This window comes from Hyaloscypha bicolor (assembly GCF_002865645.1).
Source record: "Hyaloscypha bicolor E unplaced genomic scaffold K444scaffold_182, whole genome shotgun sequence".
NCBI classification, from domain to species: Eukaryota; Fungi; Ascomycota; class Leotiomycetes; order Helotiales; family Hyaloscyphaceae; genus Hyaloscypha; species Hyaloscypha bicolor.
Window position 1 is genome coordinate 5,036,728 of NW_020194684.1, and position 24,798 is coordinate 5,061,525.

Genomic DNA, 24,798 nt, shown 5'->3' on the forward strand with positions numbered 1-24,798 from the left:
GGTCGTCCGTGCTTGCAGCTGCGAAAGGCTGCCGCGACGCGAAAGCTCCATCAACCTCTAAATATCTCGCTCAACGTCCATAAACCCTCATCTTCGACTAACCCCACCGCATACACACCCTCCGACTACCTCAGCTATGAATCACCTTCCACAAGCTTGGGGTCGTGTAAGTGGACTGCGGAATCCGTTTCATGCAATGTTGCTGACAGCTCTACAGCCCAGAGATGATGTTTACGGCGCCTACGACGGTTCATATCTGCAAAGCCATGGACCAAACCAACATACTCAACAGCCCATCGTCACGGGTACTTCGGTTATAGCTCTCAAGTTCCAGGATGGCGTTGTGATAGCGGCAGATAATTTAGGTACATAGGCTCGTAGGAAGCTCCATTTGAGGCATCGCTGACATGGTATTCCCTTGCAGCCTCCTATGGATCTCTTGCTCGATTCACAGATGTGAAGCGTCTCCGAAAGTTTGCAGGTACCTCAGTTGTTGGCTTTGGTGGCGACGTTTCAGACATGCAATACCTAGACCGCCTTCTCAACTCTCTCGATATCGAAGAAGCCTACAGCTCGTCCGGTCACTCTCTTAATGCAAAGAACCTCCACACCTACCTCTCCAAAGTCCTCTACAAGCGCCGATCCGACTTCAATCCATTGTGGAATCAGCTCTTGGTAGCAGGTCTGGACGATGACAAGAAGCCATTCTTGGCGAGTGCGGATTTACTTGGTACAACATTCAGTGCGCCAAGTTTGGCTACTGGATTTGGAGCACACTTGGCCCAACCGCTGTTAAGAAAGGTTGCTCCAGATGAGATGGCTGCGTCAAAGTTATCAAAGGAGCAAGCATTGGCGGCCGTCAAGGAGAGCATGAAGGTGTTGTTCTACAGAGATGCCAGGAGTTTGGACAAGTATTCAATTGCGATCATCACAGCGGACGGTATTGATCTGAAGGAGGATGAGAAGTTGGAGAACCAGAGCTGGGCATTGTAAGTTACTCTTCGGTCCCCCTTGCAAACTCGAACTAACGAAATGGCTTCGCAGCGCGGATCAGATTCGGGGTTATGGTACTCAAGTCAACTGAGAGGGGTTGAGCTTTAGTTGTACTATTAGAGAATAAATGGCATGAGACATGACTCGCAGCATTTTGCATTCATGCCGGGCCTTCAGGACTACCGCATTCAATTCTTGAATCCTCAGTGTATGAGCCTCACATACTGCAATGACATAACTCCAAGGCCTTCCAAGTGCAATAAGAAGAAAGCAGTTCCTAGCTAAAGGATATTTCTTCACGGCCTCCCCCCTTTAAACTCCCAAATGACTGACCTCCCTAGATAACTGAAGTCGGTCACGTGAGATTTAAAACCCCCTTCCCCTTTACTTACTTTTCATGGGTATATCTGTCGAGCTCCCTTCAAAGGTGTTCAAGTAGCTCTAATGTAGATATGCGGATACCTATTTGACAACATCCCCTGACTTCTTTGTATCTATGTCTCATTGCTCCGTAGCACAATCGCGGAGAAGGGGAGTCCAGAAGATTATAAGCGAAAAAGAGCCTTTGAGCAAGCGTTGGTTCCTGAACCTAGGAGATCCCTGCGATTGTAACAGAAATTCTGTTCATGATTCTTTATCGTCCCTCCTCGTCCCATTGCTCGCCAAGTTGAACTCGACAGAAGCCAATGCTCATTCCGAGATTTACGAATACCGCATCGCAAGCCCAACTGCAACATCGCTGAGCATATCCCCCGCGAGCAAGCCAACACCGAGAAACGAACGCGACGCGCCCCTCTTGAATGTCCGGGCTTAGAGCCTCTTCTAACCACAGCAGCAGGAGGTGCGAACGGTGACTGGTATGCAGACGGCAAGGCTCAAGGCTGAATCGCAAGGTCGGAAAGCTAAGGTGATACCTCTCCACGATTTAGTGCTAGCCTTGAGCAACGAAGGAGCACTATTGGAAGCCGCAGAGCTAACATCCTGTGTAACAGCTTGCCAGTTCATACCATGAGTTACTGGAGTATGTATCTTGTCCTGCTAGAGTGGTTAGAAGACCAAGACTAACCCGTGGGTTCTTGCAGAGAGTTCTCGTCGAAAGACCTTCGATCGGTTGGAAATTATACTCCTGGACGTCTAATCGGGAAGGGGTCGTTCGGCAAGGTTTACCTGGCAACTCACAAACTCACAAATGGATCAAAGGTATGCTAGAATGTAAAAGAAGGTTGAGTTCGTGCTGATGGAGACTGCAGGTTGTTCTGAAATCTGCGAACAAGGACGACTCGAATCTGGCCCGCGAGATCCACCACCATCGACAATTCATACATCCCCACATTGCACGACTTTATGAAGTAATAGTTACGGAAAGCTTAGTTTGGCTAGTTTTGGAATATTGCCCAGGTGAGCTGGCGAGGATCTGAACTGCAGTGGAACACTCTTGCTAATGTATTGCAGGGGACGAATTGTACAATTATCTTCTTAAGCATGGAGCTCTACCGGTGGAGAAGGTGCAGAAAGTGTTTACTCAGTTAGTTGGGGCTGTGTCATACGTTCATAATTCCCAATGCGTCCATCGGGACCTGAAGCTCGAGAATATCCTCCTCGACAAGCATGAGAACGTCAAGCTTTGCGACTTCGGCTTCACACGGGAATATGAAGGGAAAGCCAGTTATTTACAGACATTTTGCGGCACCATATGTTACAGCGCTCCGGAGATGCTGAAAGGAGAGAAGTACGCAGGCGAAAAGGTTGATGTCTGGAGCTTAGGGGTCATCCTATATGCTCTGCTAACCGGCGAGTTACCTTTTGACGAGGATGATGACAATGCGACGAGGACCAAGATTCTGAGCACGGAGCCGAAGTGGCCGGATCACCTTACCCCAGATGCTCGCTCTTTACTAGAAGTCTTGCTTTCGAAAAGACCGCTAATCCGCCCTGGACTTTCCGATATCTTGGCCCATCCGTTCCTCGCAGAGCATGCACCACAACAGCAAGCTATTCTAAAGCTCCAACAACCAGCGCCATTTACGACGCCTTTAGAGAAAGAAACTTTGGAACGTATGCGCAGTGCTGGGGTTGATATTGACCAAGTAATTGAGAATGTGTTGGCACGGCGTTGTGATCCCTTGGCTGGATGGTGGACTCTGCTTATTGAAAAGGAAGAAAGAAAGCAAATTCGAAGAGAACGCAAAAGGAAAGAGAGAGAAGCGGAAAACCGGGCTTCTCGAAGACTTAGTGCAGCAAGCAGCCGTCTTGAGCGAATGGCCCTGACGATTAATGAAGTTAACGAAGAAGGCCAAGGGATTAAGCTCAGTGACCCACCAAGGAGTAGAGGCCGAAAGGAGAGACGCAGTGCACATTATCCGGATCTTGTCCTGACAGATCTTCCTGGATTACCGGAACATTCTCAACTCGACTCGCCAGACATTGTCACGCCCCCACCACCTATTGAGAAAGATTCAATACGCTCCGCAAGCTCTTCACGGCATCGCCGTCCTGTTCCGCCTCCAAAGGAGGGTGTACTTCGAAGTGCAAGATCTCGAGGAAGCACCTTACAGCTTGTTACGTCAAACCACGACCTACTCTCTCCTAATGCCAATGGCAGTTCACCAAAGCCTCCGCGAAAGAAACACCAACACTCTTTCATCAACCAGCTTGCTCATTGGAAACATTGGCTTTTGGATTCTGCTAAACGTGCAAAATCTCCTAGCAGAAGATTAAGTCGGTCAACTCCAGATCTTCTCCAAAAATCCACCAATAGCTCGAGAGCAGGCCAAAAAGACCCTAGTCCACGACCAGCGACCTCAAAGACTCCTCCTTCAACACAACCCCTACTTCAACCAGGACCACAAAGTCATCCGCCAGTTGCGCGGATATACACCACGCCCACTAACAAACGTCAATCTCTCTCACCATCTCCCTTAACACCACGCTCCACATTCCGCCGTGCCAGCACCGGTCTTCGTGGCCGCAAATCAACATCATCATCCGTCTCCTCCGTCCGCAGCATCCACCACCACCATCACACGCACTCCAAAGCCTCTTCTACGTCTTCCAACGGCTCAGGGTCCATGTCCAAAGTCTCCATGCCGACCCGCTCACCCCACCACTCCGTGAAAGTCCTCCCCGCAACACCCACCACCTCCTCGTTCCCTTCCAACATCCGCGTCGTGCGCCAACCGCCCATATCAACCTTCAACGAAGCACCATGGGGAAACCTCGGCAACGGTGCGGGCGGGCTGGTCTTCGCCAAGCGCAAAAAGAACCTCTTTAAAGGACCCATGGTGAATACATCCTCCCCGACTCCGGCCGGAGGTGCAAACCACGCGCGCACCGGGAGCCATAGTCGCAGCGCGAGTGTGGCTGGTCGCCGGTCTGGCGAGATTACCGGGATAGAGGAGGAAGACGAAGACGAGATTGAAGAAGTCGACGCCTTCTCTCCCATCACCGGGCCCGGGGAAATCGAGGAAACGATCTACCCTGCCATGGAATCTCCTGGCGAGAAGGAAACCATGCGCCTCAGCGGTAATCGATGAATGAACTTAGTGCTGTGTATGACTTCCGCGGATGAATAAGCTGTCGAACGAGATAGCCTTGCTGTATTTAGCAAGTCCTTGCCCCCTATTTTTATTCTCACTTTTCGCGAACGTTTTCGTTTTATTCTTTTCTTTCACCCTTCTGCTACGATGTAGTTTTCCAGCGTTGCATGGTTTGCGCTTGCCTGGGTTTCTTGGTGGCTCATCCCTGATAGAGTGGTGTATGTATGTGTAGCTAGCAAGCATACTTAGGGATAGGAATTTTTGTGTTGTTTTGGTACAAGGGGCAATGTAAAATCAATGGTACATAGATGTCATGAATGAAATGATGTGTGGATACGAAGCTCCAAAAGTTCCAAGCCCATAATCCATTATATTACAATCATACAGTAAGACCAGCGGTATCAAATGAGTATAAAAATCGCAGAAATGGCCACCTACCTCTCTCGAAATGCAAATGAAATCGCTGCAGAAACTCGGATATTCAAAAACCACTCCTTTCCCCTTCAACCTCAACCCTATCCTCAGCGGTCTCCCTCTGCTCCCTCTCCTCCCTCCCCTTCCCACCAGGCAGAAGTTCCTTCACCACCTTTCGCGGATCCTCCAACGCATCAAACGCCATCTGCTTCCTGGTCTTCTTCCCCCTGGCCAAGTTCTCCTCATCACTACTGCTAATCTCACCATCGCTATTCTGCACCATATGCACGTTCTTGCCCTCCTTCTTCTTCCGCTCTCTCTGTTCGTCCTTCATCTTCTGTAGTTCCTTGTCTGTACATTCTTTCGTCACGATGTGCAAGCCAGGGAAGCTCTGGTTGAGGAAATCCTTGAGGAGGGGCAAGAGTTCGCCTTTTGGTCGGTAGGTGCCACTGTCATTGTCGATTACTAACTCGTAGTTCTCGGGATCTTCGGGAGGAGGGGCGTTTGGTGGTCCACCTGGGAAATCGGCGTTAGGATGGGTTGCTTGATCGGGAGCATCGGTTGATTTTTTAGGGTGTTTGAGCCGACGGACAAAGAATTCGCCTGAGCAGGCGATGTAGATGTTTACATCGCTGTGCATGGTATGTTTTGACAACAGGTCAATTCCAAATTCTTTGCCGGTTTCTGTGAAGCGTAGTAGGCCGTCGAGTGTTAAGACGTAGGTGAAGATTCGCCCTCCTTCATCGTAGTGCACCATTTTGAGGAATTGTAATGAGGCTTCCTTGGATCTTGGCTTCACTATTCCATTTTTTGTTGCATTGCTGAAGTTGTAGACTCGGGCGTGTTGGTGGTGAAGAGCTCTGTTTAGAACTCGTCCTCGCACGCCAGTTTTCGAGAACATGCCTTTGACGAAGGGCTTGAATTCCACAAATCGGTGGTATAGTTCTTCAGGAACTGGTCCCTGGAGTTGAAATTGATTTGCTTGGAAACTGCAGAGGGTCAGATCGTGGTCAATACAACCAGTAAAGCGATACTTACTCATACCTCTCCGCTTTGGGCTTGTCTTCATTCTGAGAACCTTGGGAGCTTCCAGGCGCCTTCGTACCAGCAATTCTGCCAATCATGGGCGAATAATGCTTAAACCAAAAGGTCTTCCCTACAGTATACATTCGCCCATACGGCTTCTCAGATTCTCCAAGCACTTCAGCACTGAGCCACAGAGCTCCGCCCATGTGTACATTGCTACTTAGCATAGCAGCACAGCCCCGAATCATATAGGCTCTTTTGCTTCCCATACGCTTCTCAATATTGAAGCTTTCAGTTTTAATCCCCGGCCAATCCAGGCCAATGCGGCCAACATTGACAGTGACATTTCCCAGCCGGTCGTCATGATCCGAAGGATCCTCGTCGTACAGCCTGCACTTCAAACGGAAGCCACTTGAAGGTACGCCCGCAACAATCCATTCAGTATTCCATTCCGGATTGGTATCTTTGTGTATTGTCGGCGTCCTCAACACCAGATCTGGATCCTCTTTATGTCGCTTCGAAAGCGCCGCAGTCAGAGTGGCTTGGATGTATGGGTCGGAGGAGCGAGAATTGAGGTCGGAGACCGGGAGGTTTTCTGCGCGGTGGATGGTGATTTTGACCGTGTATCCATCGCGGGCGGTTGGGATGGGTGTATTATCGTGCCCTCCCGGAGGGTTGTGCTTGTCTTTGAGCTTTTGTTGCTTATCGGTGAGCTTGTCCTTCGCTGCTTCAATTTTCCCGGTTGAATGTTTCTCTACACCGTTTTGCATGTTTCCAGATACGCCGTTCAGTGGTCCGTTCGATCGCCCATTGGGCTGCTGTTTCTCCTTGTCGAACATCTTGGCTGTGTTGACAGGATCAGTTGAAGGATTCACTTCGAGCGGGACGACGGCTTATATTGTGAGAGTTCACAGTGTTGCAATACCGTCAGCATAATTGCAGCGGCCGCGAACTTACGGAGTCCTGCAATGCCTCGTGATGTATTCACAGTGTTACAATGCCGTCAGCGCAATTGCAGCGGCCGCGAACTTACGGAGTCCTGCAATGCCCCGTGATGTATTCACAGACCCACGGCTTATCATTCGGACGGCGGAAGCGGGGGGCTGAAACTAAAGTCCTGAGTTGATGTTTGGTGACAACCCGATCGGATGTGGATGTGGAGAGGTTTAAGTGTGGCACCGGTCCCAAGTTGTCTTTCTCGCCAAGGAGGGCTCTAGCTTTCAGATAACGCGCTCAAAAGCTTGTGTTCTCTTGGCCAAGCAGCAATCTTCTCGTGGGATATTTAAAGAGTGCAAAGGGGCTGACGGGTCAGGACGCGGCCATGACATGCTCAGCCCCTCATGTTTCTACAGTAGGTGCAAACTTGGACAAGATTTCCTTTCCGAAGTTGCGGCAGATGCTCGGCCGAGGGTCGTCACGGAGGCCAGCCACATTCTACGTCATTGTGCAGATTTTGAATGAGAGTCGTCGAGTGAAAACGAGCATCCGTGCATCCGTAATCTGTGCATCCGTGCATCGCGGCTTGTGGCTCGTGGCTCGTGGCTCGAGATTAGATCCTTCCGCATCTGTGGTCCAGCGAGGACAGCGACATACGGCGACACGGCTAGAAGCATATTAAAATATAGAAGCACACCAGACTTGAACTCCAACAACAGGCAGCAAGCGCAAAGTCTTCCATTTTCCCAAGCCAGCGCCCCATTTCATTGGCCCTGCCTTGATCTATTAATATTATCGACATTATCATTTCCAACCCTTGGAGCCATGCTCCATCAATGGCACTTCTCTGCAACAACAAGTATCCATCTGTACGTTCAGCGATGCACCCAGAAACAAAGACAACCAAACGCCGGAATGCTAGTTTTCCCATGGTATCTCCCGTCACTGCATCAATCATAAACCCATGCATTCCATAACCTCATCATTTCTCAGGGATAGGAGCTTTTGCTAGACGTCCACCAGCACTGACTCGTTTCTGCAGCCGAGCCTCACGCTGATTTTGTTGGCTCCCCCCTGAATTCATCATGGGAAGAGCCCCCAGCGTGTCCCCAGAAGGCCCTCCTCGACTAGTTTTCTGTTCAATATACAACGAAGCACTTCGACTCAGTGGGAACGCTGGCAAAGCGGATGCAATCTCAGCACCATTTTGGACAAGCAGTTCTGCAATCGGGAACGCTGTCACCTTAGCCGACGAGTCGGATCGAGTTGTTGAGGCGACCGGCGAAGGCGCTGCTGGGTCCGCTGCCGCAAGTGCTAAAAACACTGAATGCGTCCCCCTGGATTTATCGAGGACATTCGGATTGGCCTTGAGCGCCAGTGCGTAGATTACTTGTTGGATCTCATTCTTCTTGATAGCAGCCAAAAGCGTCTCATCCGCTGTAGCATACCGAGATAGCGTTGTTGATATCGGTTCGACGTACGCTCGGTCCACATATTTGGCAGTGATGAACTTCAAACGTTCTTCGCGGGTTGCTTGTGGTGACGGCTTGGTCTTCTGATCGAGCTTCGCTTCCCAGACCATATTAGCTACACGATTGCCGACTAGAAGAAGAAGCTCGACGATGTCTGTCGTGAAAGAGTTGATGTCCAGGGTGAGGGACCGGACCTTGCTAATGTGTGTACCGAGAGAACGATGAATGCCGCTGCACTCGATGCAAAGAACGATCGCGAGATTGATGGACACCCATTCTGTCTTGATCCCAGATCCACAATCTGCGCACCAGCAATTGCCTTGGTCGGCGTCTCGCAACAGCTGGAGGAGTTTGTCGGGGCTCTCGTCGAATCCAGCGCTGTTTTGCCGATTATAGGCAGGTCTAGCGCCCACCGTTGTCCTTCGGAAGACATTATTCGCGTTAGTCTGACTCGAATTATGGCTGCCCCCATGGTTCAAGGAAAGACTCGTCTTTCCAGTTAAAATCGAGCCAATATCTTTACGGATCGAATGTGGTTCTTGGTGTCGGGTTAGAGCAGGCACGTCCCGCATGTCTCTGCCCTCAACCGCACTCTGAATAGCGTTATTGATCGCAGAGATCCAGTTGTTCATGTCTTCTTCAGATGTTGCCTGGTAAACTCGTTTGTACTGCGGTGTAATAACCTCGAAACAGAACCGGCGTTCTGCATTCCGGGCTTCGCGGACAGAGGCCATGCGAAGATCAATGGGCTCCATATGTAAGTCGAGTCGTTGCTTCCAATTACTATACTCAGACACTTTACCAGCATCCAGCACAATCCAGAATCTATACAAGATTAGTCTCTTTCAATACATATTGCCAACCAACTTACTTGTGCCATGCCTGCTTGTTCAAACCTCTTGGATCGGCGTGGCTACCGGGTCTGCTCAGTGCCCACAAAAGCCCTTCCTTCCGCTGGGTGCCATTTTTCTCGCTTGATGAAATTTGACTATGATCTTTTTCTTCCAAATCACGAATACCCCTGAATTTCGAATTGGGACCTGGACTGCCGACTGATCCAACAGTTGATTGTAAACTGCCAGGAGATCTAGAGAACTCAGTTCCGCCCCCGTTAGCCGATGGAGTCGTAGTCGTTCCATTCGTATTTATAGCTCTAAGTGTCGAAGCAGTGCTATCTGCTCGACCGAGCTCACCATCAGAGATATAGGACGTTGTCCCCGTGGCTGCAGAATATGAACTCGAAGGAGGCACCCCAACTGCAGGAACAGTCTCAGGTTCAACATAGGTGATAGTGCTCTTCTCCAGAGTCCGCCGCTTCTCTTCTCGCTCCGTTCGCTGATACTGGAATTCTTTATCCGCTTCCTGAACTTCGGTACTCAAGGCATCCAATTGTGGTAGCATCTCCTCGACCTTCTTAGCGGTCGCTAAATAGCTCCTTGTCTGAGCATCCGCATACTTCGTCAAATGTGACAGAACTTCTTGTTCTTTGCGTCCGCCGTGAAGATCCTGCATGAAAGAAGAGTAGTCGAAACGCTTCAACTCAAAGTTACGGCGTTTGGATTGGTACTTCGAGTCGCTTTCTGCGCGTTTCTTCTGCTTTAGAGAATCTTGTCTCTGGCCTAGATATCGTGAGACGTAGGCATAATAATCTTTGCTCTCCTCCTCGAAATCCCGCTTCTTGGCCTCGGCCTGCTTGATATCCAGTTGGTAGAGCTTGGTCATAGGGTCAATAATAATTCTTTGTAGATTGATAGTGTTCTGCTTCTCGTAGGCCAATATTTCGCGAGCAATCTTGTCAAAGTAATGTTCGAGGGCTGGCTGTACTGCATTTGCGTTCGAGGATGAGGCTTCTCGGAGAGCGTCCATGAATCCAGCGATCGCATCGTTGCACTCTATTTGAGCCACGTGTGCGGCCTCTGCCTTCTTCAGCACCTTCTTCATGCGTTGCCGCATACTACCAGTCTTTTGCTCCAGGGCTTTCATAGTAGCTCGGAACAATGGTCCATCCTCTGTAGCACTCATATCTTCGCCAGGCCGCTGGCACGAAACATCGACCTTGATGAGATCCTTTTGTGGTATCTGTCCTACGCCCACTGGTCCTTCGCTTGGCAACATATTCGGAGAAGGAGGTTCATCATAATCGCGAGCATCTGAAGCACTCAAACGAGAGTCCACGGATTGCGAGGAAGGTATACGGCTCTTCGGAGGAGGAACAAGGTTGAAAATAGGAGAAGGAGAGTTCGGTTGGCTTAGAAATTGCTGTGGGTCTGTATTTTTATGAGCATTGGAGGGGTTGCCGCGGAATTAGAAGACTTACTTGAAACCCAGAATGAAAAGCTGGCAAGAGTGTTCAAACGATGGGCTCTTTGATCGTACTCAACAAACTTGACACTATTAGCAACTAGTCTCCCTTCAGAGAGCTCAACATACGCTGCAATTGTTCCTCCAACCGCCTCCCCTATCTTCACTAGGCTTCGGCGGCCGCCATTTCCAGGACCATTCAAACGATACTGATTGACTTCCACCTGTCGAATAATCCCCTACTAATTGTACATTTGCATTCTTGTGTAGATTTGGATCGGCGTGGAATTCTCGAGTGACAAGAGTCTCGACTTCTTTTGCCGTCGAAGCGGATACATATGTAAGCCCGTTTAAAGTGGTATCGACTAGACCGCCGGCTGTATCTTGTGCACCGTTGGCCCCTGGAATAATCTGTTGTGTCTGTCTGATTACAAAAGTAAATCCGAATGTGAGTTCGTCATCATTGTTGAGCTTGAGGATGAAATTCGGGTATGTCGAAGAAGACGAGGGTTCAGGGTCCTGGCAATTATTTGAGCATTCGTACAACAGGATGCAGCATGTAGTCTGCCGCAGAAGAATATCTCTTATCATACCTGGACAAATTCCACCACAGCGTTATCTCCAAGATCTCGAGTTGCAGACACTCTCGTCGCGGGGAACGCATTTGGAACGACATTCAGGACAGTTCTACGTCGAGAATTGGTAACCGACAGCGAGGAAATGGTTACTATTCCAGCATCCTTATCAGCCTCATGCTCTTCTCTCTTGATAGGGGCATACTGACATCGAGTCTGATCCCTCAGGTAGAGCGCAGCGCCCTCGTCGGGCCTGCTGCTCACATTGCCCATCTTGAAGTCTATTTACCCCACCACAGCGCTCAAAGGTTGATTACAGGAGCGGAGGCTCTTGCTCTGATAATGCGATCGAACGCAGACGGTATTATGATCAGTATCATCTAGGTGGATGTCGAAATAAGGGTTATCCAAAGAACAAATGCTTGGAGAGAGCGGAAAAGGCGCAGTGCTTCTGAGCCAATGTATGGAGATGCCTGTGAGTAGAATTGCAGGCTCGCTTCGGCAATGCGAACTTTCAACGCGGGTTGGAGAGCGATTAATTTAGTTTATATAAAGGACACATCCGAGTGATTTTTACGTTTCAGATCTGGGATCCGGTGCTTCTGTTTTGACAAGTTCGGATCGAGTTGATCACGGACACCCTGACAGGTGGATTATTCTCAGGGCAACAGCCAGCAGAGAGGCAAGACGCATCTATTTCAAGGTGCGCCCCTGACTTGCTGACGTACATTTTCGCCTTGCAACACGAGGCTGACGCTTGCCACCAGACAGATGATTGTTCCCGCATCAACATGTTGATTCTGCACAGTGTCGAAAGATGCTCCGTCCCGTGTCTCTATCTGTCAGTCGTATCAAGCTAGGTCTCTGTCTTCCTTTCTACAGTAAACCCACGAATTCGGAATGGTATTTGCCTTGCCCGAACTGATGGCGGAATAGGGCCTTAATCATTGGGGCATGATGGTGCAATTCAGACTATGGCTTTGCCTTTATTCATGGAGGACAAAGATCGCCAAATCTACCCCTCTTTGTCGGTACAGAGCAGAAGGGTTCTTCAGTATAGAAGGAGCTTTGCTGCCCTCCCTTTGCTTCTAACTCATTCTCCCCCAACTGCTCATTGCAGCACAGCTACAGGAACACCTTAAAATACATCAGATTCACCCCTCAGCAGAGATCAAGACCAAGACGCAATGGTAACTCCCATCCAAGAGAATCTTGTCACCAAGAACAAAGAATACGCCTCGAGCTTCACAGATGGCCATCTTGCACTCCCGCCAGCAAAGAAATACGCCGTTGGTACTGTGCTACATCTCTTCCCGCACTCCTTAAACATAATAACAATCTCAAGTAACTTGCATGGACGCACGGATTGACCCAGCATTAGCTTATGGAATCAACCTGTAGGTCCTATTCTCGTGTTAATTTGCTGTTTCATTCTGTGGGAGGCGGGGGCATTGGAGCTGTTGTAACCCCTTTCTTTTTGTGTCCAAGAAACTAAGGCAGCTCCAAAGATCTCAGCTCCTTCACGATTTTCTCAATTCTACGTTATTAATCTGCTGTGTAGTGGCGATGCGCATGTAATCCGCAATGCAGGAGCCTCAGCCAAAGACGCTCTTCGCTCTCTCGTCATTTCAGAACAACTTCTCGGCACCGAAGAAATCCTCCTCATAAAGCACACCGGCTGCGGCATGCTGACCTTCAAGAACGAAGACGCTGCCGGCATCGTCAGGAAGAATCTTGGCGAGGAAGCTGCAGCAGAATTGGGAGCGTTTAAGGGGGACTTTTTACCCTTTCCCAATTTGGAAGGCGCGGTAGTAGAGGATGTGGAGTTTTTGAAGGGGAGTAAGTTGATTCCAGAAAAGATTAAGGTTAGTGGGTGGGTTTATGAAGTTGAGACGGGGAAGGTCAGGGGTGTTATTTGAGTGATTGGTGTCTAATAAAGGTGTCGAAGGAGGTGAAGTGTGGGTTTTCTGGAGTTGAGTCAGGGCGTCTACCCCGCAAGTTTCTCCATCTTTTTACTTCTATCCCGAAGTTGACTTTCTCAACTAAAGAAGCATGCAATGTCGTCAATTTATCCTCTTGCCCTAGCCGTTGCTCAAGTCCCCTCAATATCTACAATTGCAATCTGAAGGTAGCAACCTCGAACGGTTTGAGCGTGATATCCGCCTTGCCCTTCTCGAACTTAACCAGCTCTCCATCATCCTCCAAAATATTTGTCTTCCAGACCTTCTTGATATCCAAGGTCGTCTCAATTGTCCCCTTACTCATTCCTCCCAAGCTCTCGTAAATGCGCAGGATGACACTCTTGCCCTTCCGCTTCATCAGCTCCCCACGGCTGACATCCTCGTCATCTTCTCCTCTCTTCACGGTGTCGAGGACCAATGACTTATTACCAGTAAGCTTAATCGGACTGCTAAATGCCGATGCATCAAGAGTCTCTGGTGCTTGAACAAGCTTGAGTGGATTGTTGAAATTGAACGCAGTGCGAACAGTGGTAGATCCCAAGTCGCCTTGGTGAGGAAGGATTGCCCAGCGGATGTCGTGGCGACCCATATCAGCGTGTGCATCTGGTGCCTTGGGAGCGCGAAGAAGTGATAGACGCATGAGATTTCCGCATGTTGCAAAGCCGTACTTGCTGTCGTTCAGAATGGACACACCATAACCATGCTCCGACAGATCGGCAAATTTGTGGCAGCAAACCTCAAATTTGGCCATGTCCCATCTGTTTACAAGGTCAGTGAACGCAATACGAGTAGTAAGATGAAGACTTACGTGGTGTTGTAATGAGTTGGCCTTCGAACAATACCGAATTGTGTCTCATACGAAGCTTCGGTATTTCTGACATCGACAGGGAATTCAACCTTCAAGAATTTCTTATCCTCTCTCCATTCAACTTCGCTGTGCATCTCAACATATGACTGTTGGCCCTTGAACGCTGCCGAGAGACTAATATATGTCTTGACCCAGCTCCTCTCACTGATCTTGGTCTCAGTCATGACGCTCACTTGATGGGCATCACTCTGAACGACCTTCGTAGCCCCTGAAGACAAGACCTTGCGAGAGTCCAGGTGGAAGACTTCGACATCCCAGGCTTGCCAGTAAAGTGGCTTATCATCAAATATGACGAATTGATTTGCCTTGCCTCCCTCTGGAATCACTTCTCGTTCGGCTAAGCGGTCGTAGAGCGAGGTGATGCATCCACGGTCAACTTGCACCCGCAATTGATCGTTCTGTAGGACAAACACGCCGTCCTTAATATCTTTGACAGTAACCTCTGGAGTTTCCGCAATCTTGAACGTTTTGATATTGAGCAGATTGCCATCACCACAGGCAACCCCGGCTTGGCCATTTCCAAGTGAGATGATCTCTCGGCGGTGCCAGGGCATTGTGTTCAACGCAGCAAGTCTTTCCTTGGATTTTGGGTTCTCAACGGCTTGAACGCCAAAAAATTCTTGAAGCTCTTTCAAAATCTTCTCGCCAGTTTCAAAGACTTTGGCGTATAGCTGAATGCCATTAGTCATGCTGCAATGCTCCACATTGTGCGACTCACCTCATCGCTATCATCGTAACACATTTCTATAGAACTACCAGGCAAGCAGTCATGGAATTGGCAGAGCAAAACTGCTTCCCACATATCATCGATATCTTTCTTCGGGTACTTGTAGCTTCCTTTGATGCTCGCCAGTGATGCAAGTAATTCGATGTCACGAAGCATCATCTCAGACTTTCTATTGTTTCTCTTGTTGTTTGCCTGGGTGGTATATGTTCCTCGGTGAAGTTCAAAATAGAGCTCGCCGTACCAAGTAACAAGGTTGAGACCTTCCGAGATCCTCTTCTCGATGTTGTTGAAGAAATCTTCAACGGAGTTACCCATATGAACTCTCGGCAATAATCCGACGGTATCACTCATCCCACGGCACCGTCGAAGCTTTTCCAAGTGCTCCCAGGTAGGACCTCCGCCTCCATCGCCCTTTCCAAAGACAAGAAGTGAGGTTTCGTCTTGATCCATTGACTTGTGTTGAGTAACAGACCTCCTAACGTCCCCAAAATTTGCCTCTGCTGTATAAGTTTCGGCAGGAGCCATGTGGCAGATGACCTGGCTCCCGTCAAGAGAAACCCAGTTGAAGGTTGTGTGGGGGAACTTGTTGATGTTATTCCAGCTCAATTTCTGAGTGAAGAATCGAGTCATGCCAGCCAACCGGCACAACTGAGGGAGTTGACTGGAGTACCCAAAGGTGTCAGGCAACCAAAACGTCTGACATCTGTCACCGAAATTGCTCTCAAAAAACCGCTGTCCATACACGAACTGCCTGACAAGGGACTCGCCACTGGGCAAATTGGTATCGTGCTCAACCCAACTGCCTCCGACGGGCTGGAATGTACCCTTCTTGACTTTGTCCTTGACCCGGTCAAAGACATATGGGTAATATTGTTTGAGCCATTTGTATTGCTGCGCTTGTGAGACGGCAAATCGATGTTCTGGGTAGCGATCCATCAAATCACACTGGTTTGACCATGATCTGGCAACCTTCCTCTTGGTCTCAGCCCAAGGCCAGAGCCAGCAGGTATCAATGTGGCATTGACCAATACCATAAACAAGAGGCTTAGTCCCAGTCTCATAGACTTTCGATGAACTGACATTCTTGCCAAGATATTCTTGGGCAATCCTTCGACCCTTGATAATCGAGTCTTGATTGCCCAGTTCAAAAGCGTCAATGATCTCATTGGCAACCTTCAGGGCTTTATGCTGCTCCCATGAATCTGCAGGGAATTCTCTGGCAGCATCTCCAATCACCCATATATCAATGTATAATTGGCGAGTTTCCGAATTGACGGCCACAATATCTGCCTTACTCAGTTGGTAATAGTTGTCCGGGTTTGGTGGTTGAATGGAGTCTCCGCCGGCCGCGTTTCCAAACATGCGGTTGCAAGCCATCTCGATATAAAATGTATGCTCTTTTCCATCTCTGAAGCTCTCTGGAAGGACCCATTCTGTTCGTTCACCACCACCGGTCAATCCCTGAAGTGGGTTGCCATCCTCTGTCCACACCATGCCCTCATTGTTCGCATCCCAGTGGAACTCCAGAAGCTCTTTCTTTCGAAGCTCAGAAGGAACCGTGAGTTGGATCTTGAACCAATGTGTCGACCATGAGGGGCCAAATGATTGACCAACGCTGGTCTTCTCGAATTTATGTTTCGTGGCCTCCTTAAAGGTTGGTCGACTAAGATTGGGAGCATGCCAGACGGAGAGCTTGACGTGAGGGGATCCAGAAACTACTGCTTCGTTCATCATCCTGTGTACCAAACCTTTAGCTTGCAGATACACTGCAGAGTTTTGTGGTACAGCTTACGCCCGTAGGTTATTTTCTTCATATTGTCCACCTGCATAGAACTGGCCAATTCGACTCTTGTAGATGTCTGGGATCCATTGCCCCACAGGATGCGCCGATCGTACTGGGTACGAGCTCTTTGGCTTCGCTGTTTCGTATGTTTCTCCTCCCATAATTGTGTTTGTGATAATCGACTGTGCAAGCTTCAAAGGATGTTGGTTTGAAAGAGGGCTGCTGTTGATGTCAGTGAGTGTTCCCCAGCTGGTGCTCCGCCGTCGCTATGACAGGGGGGGCGATGCTCCACCACAGCAGGGAACTCGCTGGGGTCCCAGATCCACCATAGCTACCACGTTTCATCGGGGGACAGCTTACGGCATTCTTGATTCAACATGAGTGGGTCATTTTGAATCGTGCGAGTGTGGAAATTGTATCTTGGAGCTTCGTATTGGAAGAGTTTTGAACGTGGTGAGCGGCCACAAAACACTGAGGGTCAGCTGTTCCCTGCGGGGTCACGATCTACAGGAACGAACGCCAAGACGAGCATCTCCGAGTGGTGGTGAGAGCTGGACTGGAGGAAGGATTTCTCCCATCTCGCCATCGAGGACAAGTTTCATTCTAGAATATAGAATCAACCAGTTGGGACGAGTGTTAGACTTCTCAATTTTTCGATTACACCTTTCTTTGGTTTCATCCAATATTTAGAACGAAAGCGCCACACCAATCTTCTTAAAATTCATACATCTTGGGGCCACTCGGCTTATGACACAGGAAGTTTCTACACGATCGTCAAGTTTATTTCTATTGTACATTCCATCCACCAGTGCTTCAAAACCACTCAGCAATACGTCCATCTGCCAGCAATCAGTTCCTTTCAACACTCGTACATTGAAGCCATACCTGGGCCCTGATCAGAGATCCCAACATACACTATGCTCTTCTTCAAGCTTGCCCTCTTTCTCTCCTCGGGGGTCTTAAAATGGACAGTCTTGGCCTTCGAAACCGCTTCCTGAATATTCACACCTCCCTTCTGCATCGTGCTTTCAACCGAAGGAAAGAACCCCTTGAAAGGTGATTTATTTGGCATGGGTGTGTCGGGTCCACTTGGTCTCCTGGCACTATTCGAAATTACACTTCTCTTGGGTGAGATGGGGCTGAGAGATAAATGCTTCATTGCTCCCGAAAGTTTTCTGCCAAACGTCCTTTCTGATGGTCCAGTTTCTGGGACAATATCCGGGACATCTGGCGCTTGACGGAATGGGAATGGACTTTTCAACGGGTGATTCCCCGTACCAAACAGCTTTTTTCGGGGCTTTAGTGGTGGAGGAGCCTTCTTTTGGAAATGGTTGCCTTCGTCAAATAGAAGCGTTGTCGATGTGTTGTACAGCTTCGTCTGATTCAACGAGGAGATCATGTCGTCGATATCCCGCTCCAGAGGGTCGTGAGCATTTCGAAGTGGGTCAGAATTTGTATCCAACGCAAGCCTTTGCGTTTTTCTCTTCGGACGAAGGACCAACGGTCTTGGGGTGGGACCCAAGATATCTGCATCTGTCTGTTCGTGTGGGTAGTGATTTTCCAAATTGCTTTCATAATTGGTGATTCGCTTATTGTGACGGGTTCGTTCTTCAGCAAGGAGACCTCGAAGGGTAATTATTTCATGTTGACTGATCTGTTTAGATTGTGCCTTTGTTGGATAATCTCTATGCCTTAGCGAGGTCACCGATGATATCGCATCAGCCATGTGCTCAGAGAGCTTGTAAAAAGGCTTCAAACCCCCTTTGTCTGCGTGATCCGGAATGAGCGACGAGTCACCTGAACTCCATCGACTCTCCTCTTCTTCCACCACAGCAGTATAACTCTCTTGTGGGTTGTATATTCTCCCCGAATAATCAGAATGATCTCCTTTATCTACACCCAGAGAAGTCTCTGAGGGATTGTAAAGATCGTAAATACTTTCCGAGTAGCTCGAAGGCGCAGGCGAGTCAACTCTTGGCTGATTAATTTGTTGATACTCTTCCGGACATACCATCTCAAATCTCGGATCAAAACCAGTCGACTGCAAAATCTTATGAGACAATGGAGTCAATAGAGGGACTGAAATTCTTACGCCTTCTCTCGAGTATCTCCGTGAAGTACGCGGTGTTCGGGTGATTCTTGTTTGCAGCTTTGTGTCTATACTCGTAAGGCGTCTCGAAGAAGTCATCTCGCTGTGAATTGGAGTTTCCCATGACATGGTTATTTGGTTCCAATATTGATTGAGTGGAATGTTGAGAGGGATCGAGGGCAGCGGTTTCGTATATTGATGAGAAGAGGGGCGAGGAGGTGCTTCGTTTGCGTAATGATGCGAGGGACGGGGAGAAACTCGTGCTGGGGGAACTGCCACCTCCATCCCTCGTTCTATAAGGGAGAATGAAGAGTGGTTTTGTTGATGCAACCATGGCTTATAATGAGATGAAGAATTGGCTTCCATAATCACTACTCACCACGCTCGCAAGTGATTTTGTAAATTTCAAAACATGGTCCGAGAAAGACAGTAACACGACTCTCCTGAGCTATAGCTAAATGGAAGAATAAAGAAAACACTATTCCTTTGCAAACGGATGCGGTCACTGATACCTCCTGTCTTTGTTCCTTGTGTACTAACTAGCACAGACTGCTCAATCAATACAAAGGAGTATCACGTGACATGTACTCGCCTCATATTGACTGTCCATCTTGAAGGGACCCAGGAATGGAGTTTAAACAGCAGTGTAGAAACGAGAAAACTTGAAGAAAGTTGGGAGGAAACGGCTCTTTATGACAGAGTGGTACTATCGGCATGATGAAATTATTTTGGTCGAAAGGTACATCACCTCAGAAATTGTGGCCAAAGTGGGTGATCGACGTACTCTTGGTCATCCGTTTGGAAGGCCTTGTGACCTGTCAGACTGTGGGGGTTTGATGCTTTTTACAGAAAGAGAGTTGATTCAGAGAACCTCCCTAGACAACAGATCGCACCAGACAGAGAAGGTGCATATCAAGCTTTAGGGCTGTCCTGATGTGTTCATTCCCACACAGCCCGGTTCTATGCGCAGTCTGCTTACCAACGCCGACCGCGAAATCCCACCCCCTCCTGTGCGGCCCTAAAAGAATTGAATAAATAAATAAATACTGTACTGTGCGGTGGAGCACAGACGGGGTTCCCAATTATGGAACCAAAAATTCATGAGAAAGGTGCATTTTGGCGGACCCAGGCTCGGAGAGTGGTTTGTTGAGTTCCAGGCATACGAAGGCAGACGGCATTAAAATTCGTCCAATTCGCTAAGCGAGCGCGGGCACAATCCTGACCTTCGCAATAAGAATTTCTTGTAATTCTGTATCACATTTAATTATCGCAAAAATTCCATAAAAGTTAGATCTGCTTCCTTTCTATCTCGCAAAACTATTTTGAAGACTTTTAGATGTTACGTTGAGATTTGGTGTAATTTTCTAAACGTAGCGATTTTGGTGTTCCTCGCTTTTTTGCGGATGGACGGTTTTTAGAACTAATGCCGCCCGCCTTCGTACTGTAGGCCGAAAGAGTGCTAACCGAAAACAGCCGAAAATCTTAAAGGGAAGGAATCCTCCACCCCCGACCTCACAAAAAGACCTATCTCGTAATTAATTGTTCTCTGCGGTTCGGGTTTCAAAGGCAACATTGCTGAGTTCGAAATTCAGCTTAAAGTGTCTTCACAAGCCGAATTTTCTCGAACCCCAAGAATCAATTATTTTGGTACCCAAATCGTTTGTGTTACTACATCAATGGAAAGAGGAGAATAAAATGCCTAAGAGGATCTTTTGCCCCTACGGCCGCCAGCCAGTTAACCTTATTCCAAGTGTTTCGTACCAAATATCGAGGCAATCAGCTCCTCAAGATCAGGTTCAGTGATACCCCTGACGCCCAAGATGGAGTTGTGCACATGTTCAAAATGGTTTCCGAACTCGGGAGAGAATATAGCCCGCTTGATGAGCCCCAGCATGGTCGTTGGTGTGATTTCCTTCTTCTCGATCTGCTCGAGGGACTGTTTTTCTAAATCAGCAGTGCTGATGTGCTTGACATCCCATTCTTCCCCGGGAGTCAATTGCATGGCAAGCCCCAAAAGTTGATTCTGAGAAACGTCGATATCCTTGACGAAGATAGCACGATCTGCAGTCTCGCGAGGGTGGGTCAGAACCCTCCTCACAGCCTTCCCTGCTGTCGACAAGCGGCTTGCGCTGATCAGTTGGTCACCTCCGTCGTATACCTCTGCCTTTCTCTCCTTGAAGTTGATGAACAGTCCGCTTCTCAGACCCCAGTCGAGGAATGGCCCATTGAATATCAACGTGTAGCTTGTTAGACCTTTGACGGCGAGCTGGTGCAGGTGGTCTTCGATTTGGACCTTGTTGGAGTAGACTGGTAAGGCTCGCACACGTGGGTTATGAAGGCTGCAGCCAAACCTTGGGGAAGGTTAGCATATGCTTTAAAGCGCTTTTGGGGAAATTGGGCCTCGGGGTTTTGGATATTCCAAGAGCACCCGGCACACTTGACAAACACAGGACTGAATGTTTCAAGTATTTTCGGGACACTTACTCAGAGGGAATGATTCTCTTGACGCCAGCTTCCACCGCTGCATCTATCAGCATCCTCTGGCTTGGCACTGCAAGTGTGGCTACCGCTGAGACCAAAGCATCCTGTCCTTCGAGCGCCTTTGTAAGTGATTCGAGATTTGTGTAATCGACCTTCACGACTTTAACTTCTTCGGGGAACTTGTGGGTGCTTGCTTCGCGAGTCAAGACCGTGATATCGAAGAGGCCCGACTTGAGGAGTTCTTTCAGGATGGCAGGACCCAGATTTCCGGATGCCTATTGTACTCAGTATCAACATTAAATGAATGGGAAAAGCACTTACGCCCGCCAAAGAAACCTTTTTGATGCTGATATCGTATGGCATGGTTGGGCTGGGGAATTTTTCGTGGATTGGGTGGTGAAAACTGTTTCACTGAAGAATGAACGGCTTTTGAAGAACAATGAACTCTCCTTGGGGCATACCATGGAATTATACACCGCTGAAATGCCATGGCGGGGTAACTTTGTTCCCCTCATCCGCAGAATGAGGTGACAACAACATACGAGGGAGACTCGCCCTGGTGCTGCAAGCCAATGGCAAAGAACAATAGGCGACTGCATTTCGATCCAATGCTGTCCAAATTTCCCAATCCTGTCAATTCTCAATTTATCTCTTGAACATCGCATTTACTTGAGAAATCTTACTTCTACCTAGAGTCAAACTTTATCAGAACCCCAATCTAGTATGAACAGAAGAACAAAGAAAAGTCAAAACGGTAACTTCTCTCACTGTTACATTTACAATTTTAGAATTGGACATATGACATGAATTTTAAGCGATCCAATCCTATCAACGATCTCGACCTTTTATCCCCACGTCATAGTCTGATGTTTGGGAGAATTCGCGAAGCGGCGTGATGGTCAGATTCTGGTGGCAAGAAGCCACGGCAATATGCAAAGCAGGACCGTACCCGAGGGGATGGTTTAACCTCCGCATCTCCGCATCATACGATAATCCAGCAGGCACATTGGGATATCTGAATTCCACGTAAATGATGGCCATGTCAGAAGCGCCCCTGACACTCCGTTTCCCCTCATGCGGGTCAAAACCATCCCCATGCACCATTGGTGAATTCGTATTAAATTCTCTCCTAAGAATTCAGAACATCCTAAGCCTAGAAGCTCCTACACACCCTTAAATTGCAGCCTGTCCACCTCCCTCTGTGTCGACTGTCTCCCCATCTCATCCTCTATTGCTACCATCTGCTCAATATTCGCCACTACATTCTCGAATCCCCCACGCCAATGTAGTAGGAAACGACGTGTAAAGACATCTAAGACGGCGTATAGGTAGCCCATATCATGTAACAGGTCAACCATCACGGTGTGAAAACCACTGGAAATGGCGAAGGGTTTAAGAAGTGGCGACTCGTGGACAGAAACAGCGCAGTGAGTAGTTGAACTCTTGATGGGTGTGTAAGGACAGGTAGGTGGGTGTAGAGCAGGTGCCTCAGAAAAGACGGCTGTAAGATGATTTGTGCTGTTTGGGTCAGTGAAGTTTAGTAAAAGGAGATGAAGTGATGTACGTGCAAAGCATGTGAAGGAAGACTCCTCCTAAGGTGTAATTTTGGATGCCCCCACGGAGGCTGATCATCTGTTGGAGGCCTTTGATGTGGGTTTCAACCTCCATCGGCTCACCGATTATGCTCTAGTGGTATGAAGTATTAGTGGATACTCAGAAGTACGACTGCGTTGTCCTTGAGATGAACATACAACGATGTGTGTAAGTAGTAACACTGTAGCCAGTGTTTCGTCAGCCAGTGCTAGATCTGGGTTGTCCAAACACTCGTTCAAATTGCGGATAGTCTCCGCTTTGTAGAAGATTGATTCGGCGCTCTCTTTCGTTCCTCGAAGGCCAGCCCCGTGGATTGAGCAGGCATAGAGGGTTATGTTGAAGAGAGAGGTGTTTGCGATTGCTGCTGAGAGCCACATTGGATTAGTACAGTACTGGCTGTGAATCTATCTTCAAGTTAGTGTTCATCTCGAATGACCTAAGAGATTGAACGAGTTTACCTTTGTAGGGACTAGGGCCAGTGTGGTAGTCCCTGGTGAGTTGTTAGTTTTATAAACAGCAATACAACCTGGGGAAGGTACAATGATGCATGAGGGAGTGAACACGCGGTGATGATTCTCCCGGGAGAACTGAGAACGGATCAATCTTCCCACCCAGGGTCGAACAATGATGCGGGGTGATAGAGAGCACATTCTCGGGATCCGAAGAACCTTCAGTCACTCCTGAAGCTTTTGTCGAAGGAGGGATACATCTGCGTCTCATACGCGCCGGAACATCGTTTCTCAGGGGAGATATGCCGGTAGTCTTCTTAGGAGACGCCTTCTTGACAACTTCTGGATTTGGTCCATAATCACATGCTATGACGTTTGAAAAATGTATTGAGCATTTCTTGCAGAGTGGTTTTGCTTCATCACACTTGGATTCGTCAGTAGGCTTACCCAGAGAAGTAGAGGATCACCGAACCTTGACTCTTCTCGCTTTGCATGCTGCACATCCATTTCGTGACTTCTTGTGCGTTCTGAGTGGTACCGCGTTCGAGTGAAAATACATGCTTGAAAGGGGGTTCGGGTTCGGATGCACCTGTAGTGTGGATTTCTTATTGTCTATCCTGTGGGTAGTACTTGGCACCAGGTGGCCAGTCAATGTTTTACACCAAGTTGAGTGATGGCTTTTGAACTTTTGAAGTGATTCACCGTAAGTACTGCGCCTCTGAAGCAGGGAATTGGAGCCTGTCAGCACTAAATCCCCTAGAAGCGTGACCACTGGGGGCGTTCCGTCCCACCATTTGGGGGATTAGTGGCGTTTCCAGCTGTAAGATTTTGACTGCTTTTGGCCTCGGGCTCGGTTTCGTATTTACGAGGCGAGGCTTGCCTGTTTGCAGTGCCCTTGATGGCTTAAGCAGAGCCGAAAGGGAGAAGGAAGGAAAGAAGACGGAAGTAACGAAGTTATCATTCGTGGCAGCCTTTGTTGCGGAAGAGGGTATCAGCTTAGAAATGGCTGTGGGAGGGCGGCCGGAATCTTGGATAATTACTCCTGTGAATATGATATGCTCAGAGCTTCTCCCATTATCTGACCGTTTCAAGGAAGGATGGGTGCTCAGGGACGGCTTCCCGGGCATGCTCTACCACGATGTGCCGGAGGCAGAGGCTAAAATATGGTTGGGTAAGTAGTGCGACGAAGAGAAGCCCATTTTCTGTTCCAAGCTGTCCCATTCTCAAGGGGTTTCCATTTCAGCACTTGCTAACTCTCGCTCAGCGCGACCTAGCCGGATGCTCTCAGCACGTTTTGCGATAATTCTGGATCTGCAGCATGGAGAAAAATCCCGTCGTCGTATCTCGTCTATGAAGACGATCGAGCTATCCCTGTTCAGGCTCAGGATGGAATAATAACAAGAGTAAAGGAATTAGGGGGCAAAGTTGGGACTGAAAGACTATTCGTGTCCCCATAGCCCATATATTGTCAAGCCAGAATACGTGTCTAGATTTCTGAGAAGGGCAGCCGGCGAGAATTTACAAGAAGAAGGCTAAAAAGGAGCCAATGGAGAAGTGGGAGAGGAGACAGCAGTCCTTGAATGTACAGCTGTCT

At 48.6% G+C, this 24,798-nt stretch overlaps 9 protein-coding genes across 9 annotated transcripts; 3 read left to right on the forward strand and 6 right to left on the reverse strand.

Annotated features, from left to right (window-relative positions):
• The first annotated feature begins 44 nt into the window (after positions 1-44).
• K444DRAFT_656964 (proteasome endopeptidase complex, beta subunit) lies at positions 45-1,264 on the forward strand. The gene is made up of 4 exons (XM_024886120.1): positions 45-166; positions 218-365; positions 425-989; positions 1,045-1,264. The coding sequence occupies exons 1-4, from the start codon at positions 137-139 to the stop codon at positions 1,082-1,084; spliced, it is 783 nt and encodes a 260-aa protein (XP_024728786.1). The 5' UTR covers positions 45-136; the 3' UTR covers positions 1,085-1,264.
• A 588-nt stretch (positions 1,265-1,852) lies between these two features.
• On the forward strand, positions 1,853-4,526 carry K444DRAFT_546033 (kinase-like protein; the record flags this gene model as incomplete). The annotated part of the gene is made up of 5 exons (XM_024876189.1): positions 1,853-1,900; positions 1,986-2,014; positions 2,076-2,193; positions 2,244-2,391; positions 2,446-4,526. 5 exons carry the CDS (start codon positions 1,853-1,855, stop codon positions 4,524-4,526), a joined length of 2,424 nt encoding a protein of 807 aa, XP_024728787.1.
• A 484-nt stretch (positions 4,527-5,010) lies between these two features.
• On the reverse strand, positions 5,011-6,739 carry K444DRAFT_647850 (uncharacterized protein; the record flags this gene model as incomplete). Its single annotated transcript, XM_024885391.1, has 2 exons — positions 5,011-5,932; positions 5,982-6,739. 2 exons carry the CDS (start codon positions 6,737-6,739, stop codon positions 5,011-5,013), a joined length of 1,680 nt encoding a protein of 559 aa, XP_024728788.1.
• An 861-nt stretch (positions 6,740-7,600) lies between these two features.
• On the reverse strand, positions 7,601-11,883 carry K444DRAFT_669578 (centaurin beta). The gene is made up of 6 exons (XM_024887538.1): positions 11,463-11,883; positions 11,272-11,405; positions 10,808-11,197; positions 10,695-10,761; positions 9,249-10,644; positions 7,601-9,202 (listed from the first exon to the last, which is right to left on the reverse strand). The coding sequence occupies exons 1-6, from the start codon at positions 11,524-11,526 to the stop codon at positions 7,888-7,890; spliced, it is 3,366 nt and encodes a 1,121-aa protein (XP_024728789.1). The 5' UTR covers positions 11,527-11,883; the 3' UTR covers positions 7,601-7,887.
• A 534-nt stretch (positions 11,884-12,417) lies between these two features.
• Positions 12,418-13,172, forward strand: K444DRAFT_574730 (beta carbonic anhydrase clade D; the record flags this gene model as incomplete). Its single annotated transcript, XM_024877450.1, has 3 exons — positions 12,418-12,546; positions 12,599-12,650; positions 12,815-13,172. Exons 1-3 carry the CDS (start codon positions 12,441-12,443, stop codon positions 13,170-13,172), a joined length of 516 nt encoding a protein of 171 aa, XP_024728790.1. The 5' UTR covers positions 12,418-12,440.
• Positions 13,173-13,362: 190 nt separating this feature from the next.
• K444DRAFT_544784 (glycoside hydrolase family 38 protein) lies at positions 13,363-16,753 on the reverse strand (the record flags this gene model as incomplete). Its single annotated transcript, XM_024876079.1, has 4 exons — positions 13,363-13,972; positions 14,023-14,753; positions 14,801-16,544; positions 16,602-16,753. The coding sequence occupies 4 exons, from the start codon at positions 16,751-16,753 to the stop codon at positions 13,363-13,365; spliced, it is 3,237 nt and encodes a 1,078-aa protein (XP_024728791.1).
• Positions 16,754-17,238: 485 nt separating this feature from the next.
• Positions 17,239-19,069, reverse strand: K444DRAFT_621014 (uncharacterized protein). Its single transcript, XM_024881813.1, has 2 exons — positions 18,685-19,069; positions 17,239-18,633 (listed from the first exon to the last, which is right to left on the reverse strand). The coding sequence occupies exons 1-2, from the start codon at positions 19,045-19,047 to the stop codon at positions 17,452-17,454; spliced, it is 1,545 nt and encodes a 514-aa protein (XP_024728792.1). The 5' UTR covers positions 19,048-19,069; the 3' UTR covers positions 17,239-17,451.
• Positions 19,070-20,039: 970 nt separating this feature from the next.
• Positions 20,040-21,656, reverse strand: K444DRAFT_602499 (NAD(P)-binding protein). Its single transcript, XM_024878727.1, has 3 exons — positions 21,484-21,656; positions 21,166-21,437; positions 20,040-21,032 (listed from the first exon to the last, which is right to left on the reverse strand). Exons 1-3 carry the CDS (start codon positions 21,523-21,525, stop codon positions 20,423-20,425), a joined length of 924 nt encoding a protein of 307 aa, XP_024728793.1. The 5' UTR covers positions 21,526-21,656; the 3' UTR covers positions 20,040-20,422.
• A 669-nt stretch (positions 21,657-22,325) lies between these two features.
• K444DRAFT_669583 (uncharacterized protein) lies at positions 22,326-23,875 on the reverse strand (the record flags this gene model as incomplete). Its single annotated transcript, XM_024887539.1, has 6 exons — positions 23,677-23,875; positions 23,295-23,628; positions 23,214-23,245; positions 22,914-23,159; positions 22,727-22,848; positions 22,326-22,680 (listed from the first exon to the last, which is right to left on the reverse strand). Exons 1-6 carry the CDS (start codon positions 23,761-23,763, stop codon positions 22,326-22,328), a joined length of 1,176 nt encoding a protein of 391 aa, XP_024728794.1. The 5' UTR covers positions 23,764-23,875.
• Between the last annotated feature and the right edge of the window lie 923 nt (positions 23,876-24,798).

What these genes read in the sequence shown, in the direction of transcription:
- K444DRAFT_602499 (XM_024878727.1), bottom strand. Translation starts at nt 21,525, where the DNA reads ATGCCATACGATATCAGCATCAAAAAGGTTTCTTTGGCGGGC. An exon ending in AAAAGGTTTCTTTGGCGGGC is followed by an intron (nt 21,438 to 21,483) that starts GTAAGTGCTTTT and finishes TGAGTACAATAG; the next exon opens with GCATCCGGAAATCTGGGTCC. An exon ending in AAGAGAATCATTCCCTCTGA is followed by an intron (nt 21,033 to 21,165) that starts GTAAGTGTCCCG and finishes ACCTTCCCCAAG; the next exon opens with GTTTGGCTGCAGCCTTCATA.
- K444DRAFT_669578 (XM_024887538.1), bottom strand. Translation starts at nt 11,526, where the DNA reads ATGGGCAATGTGAGCAGCAGGCCCGACGAGGGCGCTGCGCTCTACCTG. An exon ending in CCTGAGGGATCAGACTCGAT is followed by an intron (nt 11,406 to 11,462) that starts GTCAGTATGCCC and finishes ATGCTGGAATAG; the next exon opens with TAACCATTTCCTCGCTGTCG. An exon ending in CTGTGGTGGAATTTGTCCAG is followed by an intron (nt 11,198 to 11,271) that starts GTATGATAAGAG and finishes AATAATTGCCAG; the next exon opens with GACCCTGAACCCTCGTCTTC.
- K444DRAFT_656964 (XM_024886120.1), top strand. Translation starts at nt 137, where the DNA reads ATGAATCACCTTCCACAAGCTTGGGGTCGT. An exon ending in TTCCACAAGCTTGGGGTCGT is followed by an intron (nt 167 to 217) that starts GTAAGTGGACTG and finishes ACAGCTCTACAG; the next exon opens with CCCAGAGATGATGTTTACGG. An exon ending in GATAGCGGCAGATAATTTAG is followed by an intron (nt 366 to 424) that starts GTACATAGGCTC and finishes ATTCCCTTGCAG; the next exon opens with CCTCCTATGGATCTCTTGCT.
- K444DRAFT_621014 (XM_024881813.1), bottom strand. Translation starts at nt 19,047, where the DNA reads ATGGAAGCCAATTCTTCATCTCATTATAAGCCATGGTTGCATCAACAA. An exon ending in GGAGATACTCGAGAGAAGGC is followed by an intron (nt 18,634 to 18,684) that starts GTAAGAATTTCA and finishes AAGATTTTGCAG; the next exon opens with TCGACTGGTTTTGATCCGAG.